The 19,088-nt window shown below is 52.2% G+C and overlaps 2 protein-coding genes across 6 annotated transcripts in view; both read right to left on the bottom strand.

The window, feature by feature from the left end:
* Nucleotides 1-223: 223 nt before the first annotated feature.
* On the bottom strand, nucleotides 224-8,244 carry DDOST (dolichyl-diphosphooligosaccharide--protein glycosyltransferase non-catalytic subunit). Its single transcript, XM_032303815.1, has 11 exons — nucleotides 8,037-8,244; nucleotides 7,714-7,824; nucleotides 4,306-4,392; nucleotides 3,205-3,308; nucleotides 2,997-3,091; nucleotides 2,611-2,704; nucleotides 2,079-2,227; nucleotides 1,556-1,703; nucleotides 919-1,039; nucleotides 706-812; nucleotides 224-615 (listed from the first exon to the last, which is right to left on the bottom strand). Exons 1-11 carry the CDS (start codon nucleotides 8,188-8,190, stop codon nucleotides 466-468), a joined length of 1,320 nt encoding a protein of 439 aa, XP_032159706.1. The 5' UTR covers nucleotides 8,191-8,244; the 3' UTR covers nucleotides 224-465.
* Nucleotides 8,245-9,751: 1,507 nt separating this feature from the next.
* Nucleotides 9,752-19,088, bottom strand: part of KIF17 (kinesin family member 17) — a 41,134-nt gene continuing 31,797 nt past the window's right edge. For 2 of the 5 annotated variants that reach the window (XM_032303809.1, XM_032303813.1), the window contains exons 13-16: nucleotides 14,115-14,373; nucleotides 13,093-13,163; nucleotides 11,822-11,942; nucleotides 9,752-10,726 (exon numbers count right to left, since the gene is read on the bottom strand). In XM_032303809.1, coding sequence (XP_032159700.1) covers nucleotides 10,548-10,726; nucleotides 11,822-11,942; nucleotides 13,093-13,163; nucleotides 14,115-14,373 — 630 coding nt within the window. In that variant the 3' untranslated portion in view covers nucleotides 9,752-10,547. The remainder of the gene's footprint in view (nucleotides 10,727-11,821; nucleotides 11,943-13,092; nucleotides 13,164-14,114; nucleotides 14,374-19,088) is intronic. The other 3 variants (XM_032303811.1, XM_032303810.1, XM_032303812.1) reach the window with 3 other exon arrangements.

The following is a 19,088-nucleotide window of genomic DNA, read 5'->3' as shown; positions in this document are numbered from 1 at the left end:
TTTTACACGTGCTTTTTAGAGATCCAACTACCGCCTAAAGCAAGGTGAACATACACGTCAGCTCGATAATCCTATTAGAAAGTCAAACACCTTGGTGTATTTAATTAACCATGTCCTCTCCCTCGAAGTTCTAGGATTTCATGCTTAAGGGAAATGCAGTCCTTGGTCAGCGACACAACTGAACCGCATCCCCACCACAGCAAAGCACACGGGCCAGACAGAGTTGGAGGGCAATGTTTATCTTAGAAATGAGAGTGACCACATATGAAAAATACCACTTAGCACACATAAAAATCAGTCCCCACCCCCCACCCCTTGGTACTCGATGCTGCATTTCCCCCTGAGGTAAGGCTGAGCCACTGTCACACAGCTTTAAAAAAAAAAAAAAAAAAAACACCAACCAGGAAGACCCAATCCTACATAACTGCCATCCGTGCGTCTTAAGGAGTCCCAGGGCTCCGCCCCTCAGTCAGACTTCTCCTTCTCCTTCATGTGCAAGAAGACCGTGCTGAAGATGAACAGGCCCAGCATCATGGAGAAGGCGCTGGCGTAGTAGGGATAGGCCGAGGGGATGAAGCGCTCGTACTGCGTGTGCTGGAGTGGCCTCACGGACACCTACGACAGGGCAGAGGTGACAGGTCCGGGCCGCCCAGCAGCACAGGCGGGGCCGCCGGAGCCAGAAAGGGAACCGTGACTGACACTCACCTGAGTGGAAGAGTGCAAGTGCGTGTAGCCCAGCCGGTTGTAATCCACTTTAAACTGGAACACTCCATACACATCCGGCAACTTGAACTGGACGCTGTATTTGCCACCTGGGGAAGATCCGAGACCTTAACCAGGAGCGGCTTCCTGCCTCACGAGAGCAAGCCACCGTGGGGCTGCGGGCCCGCAGCTTTCCTGTGCACCGCTCCTACTTACCTTTCTTCTTCAAGAAGGTCCTCACGAAAGGATCGATGCGGACAAACTCCAGCTGAATGTCATCCCCATCAAAGGGGACCCATCTGCCATCTGAGAGCTGCTCGATCACGATGCTGTACTCCTGAAACCGCAGGCTGATCAGCGGGGGGCTGCCACCCTCAGAGCTGCTCTGAACCGCTGGTCTGCCTGACCAGACTCCGGGGGAGCCCCACCCCCCACCCGGGACAGGAACTCCGAGCCACAGCTTGGCACAGGCCCATCCAAGTCTGCACCCAGACCCAGCTCAGCTCACAAGTGGGCCGGGCACTCTCGGGTCTTCCTGCTGCCACCTTCCCTACCCCTCTACATCTTCCAGACCCGACTCTAGCAAGTCCCGCTCCCAGCAGCGAGCACCCGGGGAAGCCTTCCCGCTCCTGCCCCTCCACGGCGAACCCACGCCCCTTCGAACCCTCGCCCCTTCAGACATCAGCTTATCTGCCAGGCACTCTGCACCTACACGTACATTCTTAGGAATAGAGATGAATTTCTTCTTATTTAGGCCACTAAGGCCATCAGAGAAATGTTCAATAAAGACTTTCACGCCAAAGCAACTTGGGCAAAACTGCAAGGGGACCCTCCTGCTCCAAGGCGCGCTTACCACAAGGTCGGTGACGGTGTAGGCATTGGGTGGGGCTGTCTCCCCAACCCGATGGTGGGACACAGGCCCCACGCGGAGGACCCCTTCCTCCTTGAACACCCAGCGGGACAGGGCCACAGCTAACTCATAGTTGCCCGTCTGGGAGTACCTGCAGAAGGGGAAATCGAGGCTAGAGCACCAGAACTGGCTTCTTCCCAGTGGTGCCTGATGGGTGAGACAGGTCCCTGTTCATCGAGATAAACCCTGGGGGCCGTGCATATCTAGGTATCCTGCCTGGAGGGCACGTGGCAAAGCTGTCAGGTGGTGGTGCTCTGGGGTCACCTGCATGATCAATACACATCGAAACATCGCCATTACTATTTGAAAAGTTTGTGGAGTGCCAAAACCAGTAACAGCAACAAAGTCGAGTCTTCAAATTATTTTAAAGTATCTGAAGACAGCTAGCCTCTGACACCCCTGTCACTAGAAGGCTCCTTCTTCCCCAGCATCCCGGGCCACACCCGCCGGAGCCCCCAGCACCGACCTCTGGGAGCCGGGCGCGGCCTTCTGCACTGCTGAGTTGAAGAAGGCGTCACTGAAGAAGTCCAGGGAGCCGCTGAAGATCACCCGGGCGTTGTTCCTGGCCTGGAGCCCGGCAATGAGCAGGGTGTTCTTCCCCACTGCATGGGGGTACTGGGAACAACAGGGGGCTGTCATCCAGGAGAGCTCGGGCAAAGGACAAGTGACTAGACCACAAGCACCTGGGTCCTACCTGATGGTGGCACCTGAGGCCCCACTGCCTCTACCCCCTCTACCCGCCCCCCCACGTCCACCAACCTCTCATTGCCCAGTCCCCACAGTGAGCTCTCTCCTGCTTTTGGTTTTTTAAGAGAGAGAGAAGGGGGCACAGGGACAGGTTCCACATGCAGCATGGAGCCCAGCAAGGGCTCAATCTCACGATCCTGGGATCAAGACCTGAGCTGCACAAGAGCTGGCGCCCCGCTTCTCATTTTCAAATAAAGTGCTCTACCGCCAGGTCCAGGATTTAGAGGCCTCAAGGCAGCAAGGCCCCTCACCTGGGTGATAGGTTTATCCGGGAAGAAGGAGTAAGAGGTGGAGGAGCCCGTCAGAATGTCCAATACCAGGGGATTGTCAGGGTCGGCCACCATCCTGGGGAAGGAAAAGAGAACACTCGACACTGAGCCCAAGGCCCTGGAGTCCCTAAGGGCTGTTTCTTCACAGGGATGAGTCCTGCCTTCTCAACAGCTGTAACTCCTGCTACAACAGCAGCCCTCCTCCCACCGCAACAATGACGTCTGACTCTGCATTTCCGAAATTAATTTTGCGCACGTCCTCCAGGGAAAGGAACGCCCCCAAATCATCAAGTTTGGGTTAGTTTCCCAACAAAAGAAAGTGGTCCTGTCCCTTCCAGGGTTCTAGCACCCTATGCCTTCTCACTCACCCGACCCCTCGAAAGAGGATGGGGTTCAGAGATGATCTCCCGACAATGGTTGGGGCCTTCAACAGGTTCTCAGGGTCAGCCACGATGAGCGTATGCTGCAGCGGCAGAGGGAAAGACGAGGGTCAGGAAGAGGGCCCCCCACACCAACAACTCCCTCCCGACCTCCTCTCGGTCTCCCAGCTGAACTCTGCTCTAAGGGCCTGATTACCTGGCCAAGGTCTGAGATGTCGTAGTTGTGATGGTCAATGACAGCCGTTTTCTCCTCGTCAAACTCAATCCCACACTCACTGCCCAGCTCTCGAAGAGGATCACCTGCACAGACCCAAGAAATGCCTGGCTCAGCCCTTAGAGGTGCACCCTGGGCCAAGCAGTGTTGCTTGCCCTGGCATCCTGGTGACTCGCTCATCCCAGTCATCCCAGAGCCCTGCAGCTTCCCCTGGCTGAGGTCAGCCCCAGCTGGACCACAGGACACAGCATGGCATTCTGACTGCGGGGGTCAGAACCTGAATGGGTAACACAACCAACCACCTGGCTGCCTCCACCCCCAACACACAGAAAGCCCTGCTGGGGCAAAGCAGGTACCTCAGACAGTCGTGACCTGGACGAGGCTGGCCTCACAGGACTTCTCTCCTCCTTGTCACCCCCAACGAAAAGCCCACCCAGTATGGTTGTAAACATCTGGCAATACTGGGGCCCCTAGGTGGCTCAGTTGGTTAAGCATCTGCCTTTGAATCAGGTCATGGTCTCTAGCCCCAAGTCAGGCTTCCTGCTCAGCCAGGGAGTCTGCTTCTCCCTCTCTGTCCCCCTACTCCTATGCTCTCTCTTTCTCTTGAATAAAATCTTTAAAAAAATAAATAAATAAAATAAACATCTGTCAATGCTAAGAAAAATGAAACAAGGTTGGCCAGGTGCCTGCTGAAGCCGAGTAATAACGCATGCAGGCTTCAGGATGCTGCTCTCTCCCTAATGCCAGGTATCTTTGAAATTTTCCAAAACAGGAAACAAAAAAATAATCTACCAAAATGCTCTGAGGTCTGCCCAAGGAGCCCCGACTTGTCATCTTTTTGTAAGGGGAGTCCCACCAACATGAACAAAAACAAAACAAAGGGAAAAAACAGGGCCCCCAGCCCTTAAGAGGCCCAACATCTCTGGTCACAGGAGCACAGGAGGGACTGAATGGCTCTGGAGTTCCCATACTCACTGCTCAGCCCGCCTAGTGAGCACCAATCTGGCAGCTTCCACTTGTAAAACTCGCCAAGCTTCCCAGAGAAATGAGGGAAAGCACTAGACCTTCCCAATTCAGACTTACCAATGTCTGAGCTAGCAGCCACCAGGACACTGCCTCCACCGTCAATAAAGGTACTGATAGTCTCCACATTGATGTTGCCTCCAAAATCTGAAAGAAGCACCAGACTGACTGAGCCAGAGTGCTCCTCGGACACGTGGGCAGGGAGGCTGGACCGCCGACCAGCCACGATCCATCCCAGCCTCTGCGGCCCACAACGAGACGGTCATTTACCATATATGCCTGTTTCCCCAAACTGAAGATCTTAAAGGAATGACTTGAATTCATAAGCTTTTAACTTTGAGAAGTATAAATGACAGAGACAAACACCTACCAATTATAGCTGTCAAGTTAGTTATGCACATTTCAAATCACATATAAAATGTATGTTCAGAAAAGTTGCATTTTCCCACTCATATGTCATGATACAACTTCATTCAAACTCACCACCTGCGCCTTTCACATCAGTATCTCTGTCATCACTGGAGTGACTTCCGGCTGACAGTCCTCTAGAACCCATCAATTTCACTTCCATCTAAATTGTCTTAGAATGAGCACTTCTAAATGAGCATGATGCAGTCACTTAACACTAGTACTCATATACCAACATGCATAACTTTTCCCCCTATTAATCCTATGATTTAGATCCACAAGAGCCATAACAGAACGACTCCATGCTTTTATTAAAGTGATCCCTAAAAAGGCACATTAACTTCCAACCTTTGTACTTATGAGATGGTATCTTTCTTTGGTCAGTCAATCCTAGTCAGAAGCAGATCAAGAGTCTTCCCCAAAGTACAACCTGATGTTCAACATAAAGTAATGGAGGGAGTGCTTAGGAAATCACTTAGTCATTACAAGAACGTTATTTCTTTTCTGCGGAAAGAAAAGGACAGTGGGAGGGAGCTACATATACAGGATGTCCGGGAAGACCCAGGGCAAGTAGCATCTGAGTTGTGAGAGTGGCCCAGGCAGCATGGGGGGCATCGAGAATGACAGGTGTGGGGTCCCCGAGGCAGGTGAGCCTGTCCCAGCAAGGAGCCCAGTGTGGCTCAGCTGGAGTGTGAAGGGGCGAGCAGAAGCAGGTGAGGCCGTGCTGAAGCGGGGAGGGCGGCTCACGAGGCTCTACAGGCCCCTGTGAGGTTGGCCATGAGGAGGAGCCATTGGAGGTTTTCGAACAGGACACCAACATGACCTGCTTTTTATTTCTAAAGGACGAGTCTGGCAGCTCGGTGGAGAATCGGGTACGGGGACTAGAACGGAAGCAGAGCAGTGGGTTAGGAGGCCACTGTGATGATCCAGGCAGTGAAGAGAGAAGGGTAGGGAGGGAAGGAAGAGAGGAGGAGGAGGAAGACAGGGGGGAAGTGGGAGGGGGGCCTCAGTCCTATTCTGAAGGTAAAGTCAGCAGGGCCTGTTATGGACCAGATACAGGGTATGAGAGAGAGGGGGGCGCTAAGGGCAACCCCAAGATTTCCAGCTCAAGCAAGTGCCGTGCACTGAGACTGGAGAGAGAAGTCTGTCCGTCACACGTCCATTATGAGTCTGTAATAGGACTATGTACAGATACAACTATGAGAATGGCCTTCTGAGGGGTCATTTTCAGGAAAAAAAACAAAAAAGCAGTTTACCTTACCTTCAGGCACTGACAGAACATTCTGTACCTGCAACTTCACCTCTTCTACTACATTCGGAAAGCCCTCTATCCCCACTCCTACAGACAGGCCAGGTAGGGTCAGACAATTCAAAAGCAGCTCCAAGCACAGTGGACAGTGTGGTTCCCGGCCAGGGGCAATTCTGCCCTACGAGCAATGTCTGGAGGTGGCTACTGCCATCTAGTGCGACACAGGTTCAGAATGCTGCTACACATCTTACAGTGCCCAAGACCACCCCCTACAACAGTGTTATCCAGTCCCAAATGTCCAGAAGCGCCACTGTTGAGAAATCTTTGTACAGTGGCAAGAATCCAGGCTGTGAGATGGAGCTACCTGGGCTTGAATCTAGGACACCTCTCCACCTTTCTGTAGTCTTTTCCGGGTACAAAGGATGTGCTAAAGGACCATTCTTCTATGCCAGCAGTGCATGTGACTTGGGAGCTTCCTAATCCCGAAGTCAGGGAGGAACCCAGGGGGATGGAGAAGGAAGCCAGGCCAGGGTTCTCACACCTGAGGGGGATAACCAGTCACAGCACCACAGAGCCAAGGCCAAGTTCTTACCCTAAACTGCCCCCAGCACATACAAGTCTTCTCCCCAGGAGTACCCATGCAGCTTTCCTGTAGCATGCGGGACTTCTGTGCTATGCGCAGAAAAAGTACATGTGGGGCAGAGCTTTAAACACTGAATCTCAGAGAGACCTTCTTCCTTTTCCAATGATTTTTCAAGCTTGCCCCATCAAAGAGAATGTCTTACTTTGATATTGATCTTAACATTTCTCTAATGTTTGCTAGCCTCCTTTACGTGGAAGCCTGACTCCGTGCCTTCAGCAGGCAACAGAAGCTGGCTAGAACTTAACAGTGTTTACACTATTTATAGTTAGGTTTTAGTGAAAAGAAGTGATGATACCAGCTCTCCATTTTTAGTGGAGATACTGGGTTCAGCACTGGTTTCCTTTCAAAATGCTGTTAGAGTTTTGTTCTTTCTTTTTTTCCTTTTTTTAAAGGGGTCAATTTAAAGGAACATTAAGTATTAATGGGTGATGTGGAATACAGTAAAAATCAGGAAGGAGGTACAGAAATGACTAAGATTTGAGAAACACTGTTTAGCTTCTCTGACATTCCCAAAGCAAGAGCCTAGCTCGGCCTTCCCCCAGCCCTTCTCACCTACAGCTCGCTCCCTTCTCGGTGACATTCCCATCCACCTGGGCACAACTTGTAAGCTGTCACAGGAATGCTGACGTATCAATTGGATAAGCCAGCGAAGACATTCATTCTGTTCAACAACCAGCTCTCTGCTAGGCCCTGGACATACCCATCCAGTCTCCAGTAGGGGGCTGGGCTAAATTATGGCTAATGTTCTAGCCATCAGAAACCGAATCCATCTCAATTCTTACCATCAATTATCACAATGCCTCTGCAGACAAACTATTTAATAACATGCCATTTTCTCTCCCCACAGAAGCCAACCCAAGCAGGGGCACTCTCTGTTCTTTCCCACCAGACCCTTTATAGAGAAAACCCCCTTCTCAGGGTAGCAGGGCCTGCACTTCCACCGTCTGTGCAACACCTGAGCCCACAACCCTCAGGTGTGTCTTTTAGAAAGGAGACATTCCTTCCCAGGCCCAGGTCAGAAGTGAACATTTTCCTCTTCCCCGGTAGCAGCAGTGTCCAGGGCTGGTGACCCATGCCATGACCCAGAAAATGCACAAGATCCAGAAGAAAAAGATCAATCAATCGTGGGCCTTGAATCCCAGTTCTGGGAGCGACGTGCAGCACTTACCTTCTACCGAGGGGGAGAAGATGATGAGATTGTCGTAGAGGAACTCCCCGTACTTAATGAGGGACAGGCTCGGGTCATCTGCGGTCTTGAATGTGAGTTCAAAGGCCCTGTCTGGACGAGAAGAACAGGGAGCTGAGGCAGACGGGACGCCAGGGAAAAGCACCGCTGCAGAGACCTCGACCGCCCCCCGCGAGCGAGAGGCTAGAGTGGACAGCCTCTTCGTGGAAAATCGGAAGGAGGGAGGGAGAGTAGTCCCTGCCCTGGGGCTCGGGAGCTTTTCCAACCCGACTTTCCCCCACTGCGCCCTCGGGCCCCGGTCTCACCCTTCAGGCTTCGGAAGAAAAGCGAGTGCGTCTCCCGCAGGTTGAGGTTGTCTAGCAGCACTAAGGTGCGAGGACCGCTGGCGCAGGCCGGGCCAAGCAAGGGCAGCAGCAGCCACAGGAGAGACCAAGCGCGGGCCGCGGCGCCGGGCTCCATCTTCTTCCTTCTGCCAAGAACCCAAGCACCTGGGCACCGGAAGCGCCCCGTCTAGGCTGCCCAATCGCAGCTCGCGGTCTTGGAGTAACACCCGGAAGTGATCTTGGTACGCCGCGGCCCGGCAGCCGGGGCCGCCGCCGGGGCGGAGATGATGGGAGAGCATCACCGGAAGTGCCCCGGTTGGGGGCGGAGTCTCTGAACCCTATTGGCGGAAGGGGCGAGAGGTCCCGCCTCCTCAACGGAAAAGGTTCAATCCTAGAAAGACAGCTCCGCAGCCGCAGCCAGTCAACAAGGCCGAACGGCCGTAGGCTCCGCCGAGTCCGGACTCCCGCCGGGACCCCAGATCCCGCCTCTTCCTCAGACCTGCGTCCCTCTTGGGACCTGGGGCGGTGGTGGCCGCCAGGGATCACCTCCTCGGTTAGGGTTAGGCTGGAAATAGAAACGACGGCGAGGCCCAGCTCTCCCGCTCACCTGCGGCCTTTGAAAAAAGCCTGGGCTCGTGGGAGCTCGAGGACAGGTTTGAAGCACCCGGTGCAGAGTGAGGCTGAGCATCGGCCCCACCACGGGTCTGAGGAAAAGCTGCCGCAATCAGTTCCAAGATTTCGGTGACTCTCTGGTCCCAGCCACAATCCTGGGGCAAATGGGTGAAGGTAATCGCGGAGAGAGAAGGTAGCTGTTCTGACCTTTCACACTTGTCCTCGAAGCGCAAAAGTCAAAATCAACCTCCATCCGTCTCCTTAACTGATTCTACCTCCTCTCCGTCTCCACTGGCTCCTATGTGAGTTCAGCCTCACCCCTGCGGGGGGCCCCAGTCCAGCAGTCCCGCCCTTCTGCGTATGATCCCACATCGGTCCCCCTGGAACTCAGACCCAGTGATGCCATTCGGTGGCTTAGGAGTCTGCCACAGCTCGGGGACACCGAAGACTCCTCAGGTCTCTCTTGAAGCTGATCTTGGCAGCCACATCCTCCTCTTAGCCCTGCTCAGGGCTTCCCTGCTGCAGGGCTCCAACAGACACACTCCACCTCTTGCCTTTGCTCATGCCCTCCCCCCATTCCCATCTTAAGGCCCCCAGGATCTTCTCCACCCTTTATGATAGCCCTGTCCTTCACAAGGGCACTCTGTTCCCCATAAACACCCGATCTTTCTTCTTCTCAACACAGGTACTGCAGCCTGCCTACAGTTAGACTGATCCCCAGGGCGTGAGCTTGGCCCAGGCATGTGGCTTTTGGGACCCACCACAGTAATTAATGCAAAATGCAGAGAAGAACAAACAAGGGGGACTAATACGGGGCACCTGCTACCTGCTGGGAACATCACTTAACTCTCACTGAACCTTCACTATACCCCTAGGAGGCAGCTGTTTCCCTCTCACAGATGGAGCCCAGGGCGAAATGAGTCTCCTCTTCAACCAAAGGCCAGGCCTTTTCCCTCAGATGGTGGGGCCCTCCTGCAGGGCAGGCCTGGGATACGAAGGGCAAGGGGAGGGCTGTGCCCTCAGTAGCCCGGATGACCTGGCCTCATTCCTGGCCACTTCAGGGCACCCAGTTCCAGCACAGCCCCTGAGGACACACCCCTGGCCTTTTTCTGGGTTTCAGCAAGACACAATCTTTATTGTCCAAAACAAGGGATCTGCTTTCCTTACTCAGATCTTTGGAGAATTGAATGAGGTGCTTGCCCCAGAAAAATGCACTTGTACTCATGAGTGTGGGGAGTTGCGGAACCCCACAGCCCGGTTTTAAAGGCATCAGGTAGTTAAGAAACACCGCTCCAAAACGCGCTTCCCCGTGAAGGCCAGGCAGCCATGGCAGGAGGGGCCCCAGTGACACTGTCAGAGGACTAGGGAAGGGAGCTCATCGGGAAAAGGCAGTTTATTGGGGCAGCCTCATGTGGGGAAGCCTCCTCTAGGCCACAGAGCAGCTGGGTGTGAGCTCCAGGACTCCTGTGCCCACACCATCCAGCTTCCTGGCCTGTAGACAGAGGCATGATGGTCTATCACCGAGATCCTGTCCTTGATCAACACGGAAGTTGCTGCCCACTCTGTCGGGGCTGCTGGTGAATGCCGTGAGGTTTCTGAGCCCATCAAGGCACAGAGTAACGGAACAGGGGTTGGGGGCACGCGCGGTGGGCTGTGGCAGGTGAGCAAATAGAACACTGGTGTGGCGTGGAGAGCCGGAGCGCACCTCCGCAAGGATGGGTAACAGGGAAGGGAAAGCCTCTTCCCAGGGCAAGGACCCCTCTCGAGCATCCGGACACCGTGGGGGCAGTGGGGAGGAGGCTTGGCTGGGGCTGCCCTGGCGGGCGGCGGCCTGGCAGTCTCACAGATGCCCCAAGGTAGGGCAGCAGCAGGAGTCCGTGTTCACAGAGGCTCACTGCCAAAGCTGCTTTTGCTTTTCTTACGCTTGGCCTTGGAAAATGGAATGTCGAGGGACTCGAGGCGGAAGGGCCGGGGCTGGGGCATTTCGGGGGCCTGGGTAGGCGACATGGCAGAGGTGTTGCTGAGTGGGGAGCCGAGGCCAGGGGGCGAGCTGTGATGCGCTGTGGAGAAGGGGACAGAGAAGCCAGTGATCCAGGGGGCACGGGGATGGGGAGCCCACCTCACCCCGCCCAGTTGAAGGTCTCATCCCACCAGAGGGTCTGGGCCAGGAGCTCGGAGTTCTAGAGACTCAGACTCAGGCAGCCCAGGATCTTGAGCCAGACAGGCCTGCACTCAGGGCCCAGCTGCGTGCACGTGGGACCTCGGGGTGCAGGGCCTCAGTTTCCTCATCTGCAACATGGGCACAGTGCCGGGTCCTCAACTGATGTTTGTTTGTGTCTTGTGCTGTTTCTCCCTCCTGATTCTCAGCTCTACTGAACTCTGCCTCCTCAACAGTCTCAACGTAGAACTGAGATTTGCTTTTTGTGGCTATTAGAAGCTCTGTGGCCTTTGATTTTGCTTTTAGAAATGGAAGAACGTGGGGCACCTGGGCGGCTCAGTTAAGCATCCGGCTCTTAACTTGGTTTTGGCTCAAGTCATGATCTCAGGGTTGTGAGATCGAGCCAGCGCCAGGCTCCTCAGTGGAGAGTCTGCCTAAGACTCTCCCTCTCCCCCTGCCCCTCCCCTGTGCTCTCATGCTCTCTCTCAAATAAATACATAAATAAAATCTTGAAAACAGAAATGGAAGAACAAAGCGACTTTCAACTCTTGCTTTTAAAAGTGTTTCACTTCTGTGGCCCCGTCTGCCCCCTTTGGCTCCGTGGGAGAAAGCCACACTACTGACATTTGTGGAAGCCGGCGAGCACATGCCAGGACCCCAGCTGTGTGTCGCAGGCCTCCTGTGCTCGGGGGAGGCAGAGGAACCAAACACGGCCGCTCTGTGCCAGGAGAGGAAGGGGGACAGGGAGAGGGAGTCTGGGCACGGGACACACACACACCGTGTGCCAGGCTCTGGGCTGGGCCGCTCCCCCCCAACCCTGGGAGGCAGGCATGCCCCCTCTGTGTACAGCTGAGGAAACTGAGGCTCAGGGATGGGAAGGGGTTTTTACCCTGGACCTGACTCCAATCCACCCGTCACGTCTGTCCCAGCTGGCAGAAGGCCGGGCAGGGCTCTCCCTGGGAGCGGCTGCAGGACAGGAGGTGGGCGGGGCTCTCACCGAGGCTCTTCATGGGATCCGTGCTGAGGATCTGGCTGGCTCGCTTGGACCGGAAGTAGTTACTGGCAATGTTCTCGCTGTCGCTCCGACTGAGCATCAGCCTGTAGCGGTCTTCTTCCTGCTGAGATTCCACGTTCTCGTGGGTCAGCGCCCTTTGTTTCTACAGTCCTCCCCTCTGCAAGCCTGCTGGGGTGGGGGCTGCCCAGAGCCTCCCGGCCCACTCTCCGGACCCCACTAGAGACCCCAGACTCCTGCGGTGGGATCCGGGCAGCTCGGGAGAGTCACAGCTCCCGCCAAGCCGATGCCACCGCCTTCCTTGGGATAGGAAGTGTCTTGTTCTCCAGTACCACGAAGCCCAAACCCATCATGACATATTCACAGACTTGGAATGCCCCATGGGCACCGTCAAGGTCATTACAGCTGGAGCCCCCATCTCTCATCCCCAAAGACTATGATTTGTTACCACTATAACAGACTCTGCGTCAGCCTGACTCTCCCTTCAGGGCTACCCTTCTCCCCCTCAACATGGTCCTGGTGAGGCGACCGTTCTCTGCCCGAACACCACCACGCCCTCTTGCCCACACCCGGCTGCACAACTGGGCATGTGACCAGCCCGAACCAGTCACAGAAATATACATCTTCCGGACATAAGTCCCTGGTCCAAGAGCAGGTCCCCTGACCCAGACACGGCTGATCAGAATCTTTCCACAAGGGCTGGTTTGAGATGTGGTAAGAGACTGGGTCTCTTCCTCTTGGATCCCCATCTTTCCTGCCGCGCAGAGAAAGCCTGCCTGGGTCGAAGCTGGCACTGCCAGGGAAGTGGAACCGAGAGGTAGAGAAGCGCACAGAAAGACGGCGTGCTCTACAGGAAGGTTTCCTGCCCTCCGCTGTTATAATACGAAACACGGGAGATGGGAGAACCGAGTGACTCTGGAAGCCCAGTTACTGTTTTGTGGGCCCTTGAGGGCCCTTTGGTTGGAGGATCCCAGCGAGGGCCCAGGGAACCAGAATGTACAGCCTGGCCTCTGCGACTGAAGACGAATCTTCGGTCCTTGGTCAGCGGGATGGGCTACCTCGCACCAAATGATGGCCAGAGCAGGGGAGGGTCCAACAGAGGGACACAGAAAAGATCGCCTCCTGCGTGACCCTCAGGTGGGAGGAAGTTAGAAGCCCAGGGCCCTATAGGGAGGCTGACCTGCAAGGACCCCCTCCCTATCACCCCCACGCCACGCCAGCTCCCCACGCCTCACCCCCTCCCCCACAGGCCTTACCGTGCCCGGTTCACCATTGTCTGCTGTGGAGGCTTTGCGGACGGCCTTGTTCTGTGGCCCTGTTGGAACTGCTATGAGAAACACAAGCTGAAGTCACTGCTGCCTGGTCCCCAGTCCGCAGGCCAGAAGGCCAGGGTGGGCAGCACTTGCCCAAGCTCGCGAGGCCTGGAGCCGGGGGAGCACACTGCCCAGGCCACAAGATGACTTTGGGAAACATACCAGGAGGGCTCAGATGCCAAAGCAGCCATTCTCCTGCTTGTCACAACCCAGCGGACAGTAGAAACCCTGCTGACAGATGCCAGCGCTTGGGAAATGACTCAGAGACTGAACAAACATTCTCTGATGGGGGAGGGGGGTGCTCCCAGCTGCGAGGCCGGAGACAGACCTTCAAGACCACCTTCCCCAGCCCCTTCTTTGTGAGGATCCAGGACCAAGGCCCAGAGAGAAACAGTGACCTTCATAAGGTCACACGGAAATCAGGGCCAAAAGCAGAAGGTGAACCCGCTTCTATCCCTGGTCCTGGGCCTCGCGGCTCTGACTGGGACCCTAGTTCAGTCACTTCTCTGAGGTTCCAGCTCCTTAGATGTCAAACAGGAGCGACCATCTTTGTCCTCCCCCCGAGTGTTGGGGGAGCTAAAGAGTGAAGATCGCGACAGTGACCAAAGGTAGCACGTACTTGCCTCGGGCTGGCCATGGCGCTAAGGGCGTCACACACATGAACACAGGCCAAGCCACCCAGCGATCTTTACAGAAGGTGCGGTTACTAATCCCCATTTCACAGATGAGGACACTGAGTCCCAAAGAGGCCACTCAGGGAGCAGCGGAGCACGAATTCCAGCCCACATCTGTCTGACTCCAGAGCATACCACTTCTACCCCGGGTCCCCACTGTCTTGGAGCCCCAGGGTCCCCTGTGGCTGCTGCACCCACAGCCAGCAAGCCCAGGGCCCCGGCTCTGGCGGGTCAGCCCGCAGGAGGGCACGCTGCGCGGAGGAGGGCCGAGGGGACAGCCGAGCACCTGACCTACTGGGAGGCTGGTTTTTATGATGATGGGCTCCGGGATCTTCCAGAAGCCGTTGTCCTCGTCCCAGCAGGCCTCACGCCTTATCTTCTCCAAGTTGCTGTAGTTACAGTCCCGGCGGATGAGGGGCTGCACCTGCTCCAGGAGCTGCTGGAGGAGCATGGAGTCGCGCTCCTGCCGGCGGATGGTGGCCAAGTAATCGATCTTCTCCAGCTGGAACTCCGACTGCAGGTCTTTGATCTCCACCTCTGCTGCCCGGAGCTGAAAGCAAGGGGTCGGGAGGGCGGGGTGGTGAGCGGTGAGCAGGGAAGACACGGAGCCATGTCGCCATCTGCCCACCTGCAGCACCCACGGCCTGCGCCTCTAGCCGCCCACTTGCCCTCGGGCGCTGACCCGCCCATCCACCCACGTCCGCCGCCCATCTGTCCACTGGCACTAAATGAGCACCTACTATGTCCACAGCCCTGCAGGAAACGGAAAAGGACTCACTCATCAGCAGCCCCTGCTGGCCCCCGGGATGATCCCGCACAAACACATTTTATCCAGGAGTCTCCGAGAAAGTGCCACACATAGCACTGGGGCTACCATGTCCTAAAAGGTCAGAAAGTTGTACAAATCCTTTTCCTGGGGGGAGTGGAGGCATAAACTCTCAGCCTCAGCAGTGATGGCTCTCCCATGACCATGGCCAAGTTATGATGTGACAGACATCAGACTTAAGAGGCAGAGCCACCCCGATTTGACCATGGATTCCAGACTTTTGTGATCTCCTGCCCGGGGCTGCCTGAATGGAGATTCCCCCCAAGCACAGGTGACTCTCAGCTACAGCCATAACCCTGCTGTCCCTGAGCCCCAAGACTCCTGGGTGCACAGTCTGTTTCCTCAAAGAGCAGGTGCAGTTTGGTTAGTAAAGAAGGATGTTTTCAGTTCATCACATGTAACCAGGCAAGAATGGACACCACCTGGTAGGACACAGGTGGGGAATTAATAATGCTCCATTTCTTAAGCTGGATGGTGGATACGTGGTATTAAGGGTAAAATCTTTATGTACTTTTATACATCTGGAAAGATCTGGAATCCTTCACAGTGACTTTTGTAACATTTATTGAGATAAAATTCTCACGTCCTACAACTCACCCATTTAACATGTACAAGTCAATGGTTTCTAGTATATTCCAAGTAGTGCAGCCATCAGCATGGTCAGGTTTAGAACTCCTCATGATCCAGAAAAGAACCCCACCCCCACAGGTACTCATCCTCCGCTTCCCCCCAACCCCCAGCCCTACACAACCACCAATCCACTTCCTGTCTGTCTAGATTTGCTTATTCCAGAAATTTCATATCAAAGTAATATACAATATATGATCTTCTGTGTGTGGCTTCTTGCACTTAACACTGTTTTCAAGGTTCATCCCTGTTGGAGCATGTGTCAGGACTTCCTTTTCTTTTTTTTAAAGATTTACTTATTTATTTGAGAGAGACAGAGTGGGGGAGGGGCAGAGTGAGAAAGAGAGACTCTCAAGCAGACGCCCCGCTGAGCACAGAGCCCAAAGCGGGGCTCGATCTCACGACCCTGAGATCACAACCTGAGCTGAAACCAAGAGTCGGATGCTTCAATGACGGAGCCACCCAGGAGCCCCAGGATTTCATTCCTTTTTACTGCCCAATAATATTCCATCATGTGGCTATACCACATTGTATTTTCCCATTCATGATTGTTTCTACTTTGAAGTTAGAATGAATATGGCTGCTATGAACATTCGTGTACAAGTTTTTCTGTGGCCATATTTTCATTTCTCTTGCTTGTAACTGCTGGGTCACAGGGTAACACTATGTTCAACCAACTGAGGAAATGCCGGACGATTTTCCAAAGCAGCTGCACCATTGTACATTCCCACCAGCAATGTATGAGGACGGTCATTTCTCCACCTCCTTGCCGACGTCTGTTACTACCCGTTTTATTACGGCTAACCCCCGTGCGCGTGAGAGGGTAGCTCTACACCATAGATGGTAGTTTTGTATTGGAGATTTGCGTTTCCCTGGTGGCTAATGACATTCAGCACTGAGTTTCTTGTGTTTATTGCCCATCTGTTTATCTTCTTTGGAGAAATGCCTGTTCAGATCCTTTGCCCATTTCTAACTTGGATTATTTCTCTTTTTATTCTTGAGTTGTAAGCATTCTTTATATATTCTGGATATAAGCACCTTATTTGCAAATATTTTCTCTCATTCTATGGGCTGCATTTTCTCTTTCCTGATAGTATCCTTTGAAGCACAAAAGTTTTAATTTTGATTAAGTCCAATGTATCTATTTTTTTCCCTTTGTTGTTTGTGCTTTGGTATCATACCTAAGAAAGCAATGTCTAATTTATTTTTTTTAAGATTTTATTTATTTACTTGAGAGAGAGTGAGGGAGAGAGAGAGAAAGAGCAAGAGAGAGCGCAAGTGCACAGAGGGAGAGGGAGAAGCAGACTCCCCACTGAGCAAGAAGGCTGACTCAGGGCTCCATCCCAGGACCCTGGGATCATGACCTGAGGCAAAGGAAGCTGCTTAACTGACTGAGCCACCCAGGTGCCCCAGCAATGTTGAATTTAAGGTTAACAAAGATTTACACTTTTGAGTTTCATAGTTTTAGCTCTTCCATTTAGTTTCTTGATCCATTTTTTAATTAATCTGTGTATATGGTGTGAGGTTGGGGTCCAACATCATTCTTTGCCATGCAAGAATTTGTCCCAGCACAAACTGTTGAAAAGACTGTAATTTCTTCACTGAATAATCTTGGCACCCTTGTCGAAAATCAACTGACTATAAATACGAAGGTTATTTACAGACTCTTAGTTCATTCCATTAATCTATATGCCTGTCTTCTTACCAGTACCACACAGTCTGGATTACTGTAAATGTGTAGTATGTTTTGAAATAAAGAAGTGTGAGTCCTCCAACTTTGTTCTTTTCAAGATTGTTTTGACTATTCTGTCTCTTGAATTTCTATATGAACTTTAGTGTCAGCATGTCAATCATTGCAAAGAAGTCATTTGGGACTTTGATAGTGATTGCCTTGAGTCTGTAGAACAGTTTGAAGAGTATTCCCATCTAATCATTATTAAGTCTTCCAATCCATGAACATGGGGTCTTTTCATTTATTTATTTTATTCTTAATTTCTTTCAACAAGGTTTTATAGTTTGGGGAATATAAGCTTTATACTTCTTTTGTTAAATTTATTCCTAAGTATTTTATTATTTATTGATGTATTATAAATAAAAATTTTTTAAACATTTATTCTTTTTTCTTAATATTTTATTCATTTATTTGAGAGAGAGAGAGAGAGCATGCACAAGCAGGGGGAGCAGCAAGTAGAGGGACAGGGAGAAGCAGGCTCCCCACTGAGGAAGGAGCCCTATGTTGGGGTAGATTCCAGGACCCTGGGATCATAATCTGAGCTGAAGGCAGACACCCAATGACTGAGCCACCCAGCGCCCCATGGAATTATTATTTTTTTAATGTTTATGGATATTATGTATTTTTATTTAAGTAGTCTCCACATCCAATGTGGAGGTTTAAACTCATGACTCCAAGATCAAGAATCTCATACTCTATGGACTGAACCAGCCAGGTGCCCCATGGAATTGTTTTCTTAATTTTATTTGTAGATTGTTCATTGTAAGTGTGTAGAAATACAATTGCTTTTTGCTTATTGATCTTGTATTCTTCAACCTTGCTGAACTTGTTAATTGATCCTAGTAGGTAGGGTTTTTTGTGGGGTTTTTTTTGTTTTTTTTTTTAGGCAGATTCCTTAGGACTTTCTACATAAAAGATCATGTCATCTATAAATAGAAATAATTTTATCTATTCTTTTCCAATTTCAGTGCCTTTTATTTCACTTTCTTGCCTATTACCCCAGCTAGAAACTCCAGCCCAATGTTGAACAGAAGTGGTGAGAGCAGACATCCTTGTCTTCTTCCTAATCTTAGGGGTAAAGCTTTCAATCTCTCCTCATTAAGTATGATGTTACCTGTGGACATTTCAATGATGCCTTTTATCAGAATGAATTAGTTCCCTTCTATTCCTAGTTTCCTGAGTGTTTTTACCATAATAGGTGTTAAATTTTTTTTTCATATACTTTTTCTGTATCATTAAGATGACCACGTGGGTTTTGTCCTTTATTCTATTGATATAGTATATTACATTAATTGATTTGGGATACTAAACCAACCTTGCATTCCTAGACTAAATCACACTTTTGCATGATGTATAATTTGGTTTGTTAGTATCTTGTGGAGCATTTTCTGTCTATATTCATAAGAAATACTAGTCTATAGTTTTCTTGTTATGTCTTTCTATGGTTTTGGTATCAGGTGATATGGGCCCCATAGAATAAGTTAAGAAGTGTTTCCTTCTGTTTCACAATTATTTTTTTTAAATGTTTTTTAGGGGGCGCCTGGGTGGCTCAGTGGGTTAAGCCGCTGCCTTCGGCTCAGGTCATGATCTCAGGGTCCTGGGATCGAGTTCTGCATCGGGCTCTCTGCTCAGCAGGGAGCCTGCCTCCTCCTCTCTCTCTCTGCCTGCCTCTCTGCCTACTTGTAATCTCTCTCTGTCAAATAAATAAATAAAATCTTTAAAAAAAAATGTTTTTTAGGGGCACCTGGGTGGCTCAGTGGGTTAAGCCTCTGCCTTCAGCTCAGGTCATGATCTCCAGGTCCTGGGATCAAGCCCCATAGTATGGCGGGGGGGGGGGGTCCCTGCTCAGCAGGGAGCCTGCTTCTCCCTCTCCCTCTGCTTCTCCTCCCTGCTTATGTGCTCTCTCTCTCTCTCTCAAACAAAGTCCTGGGTACCTAGGGATGATGGAAGCTGCCTAAATCTGAATCTCTCCACAGAGACCCTCTGAAACAACACAGAACAGGGAAAGAAAATGAAACCCCACTCCGCCCAGCCTACACCAGCAGGTCCAAAATGCCCAAAGTCCAGCAAAGAGCTGGTG

This window comes from Mustela erminea, chromosome 10, assembly GCF_009829155.1.
Source record: "Mustela erminea isolate mMusErm1 chromosome 10, mMusErm1.Pri, whole genome shotgun sequence".
Taxonomy (NCBI): domain Eukaryota; kingdom Metazoa; phylum Chordata; class Mammalia; order Carnivora; family Mustelidae; genus Mustela; species Mustela erminea.
The sequence above is the reverse complement of the archived record's forward strand: the minus strand, read 5'-3'. Positions and strand labels throughout refer to the sequence as shown.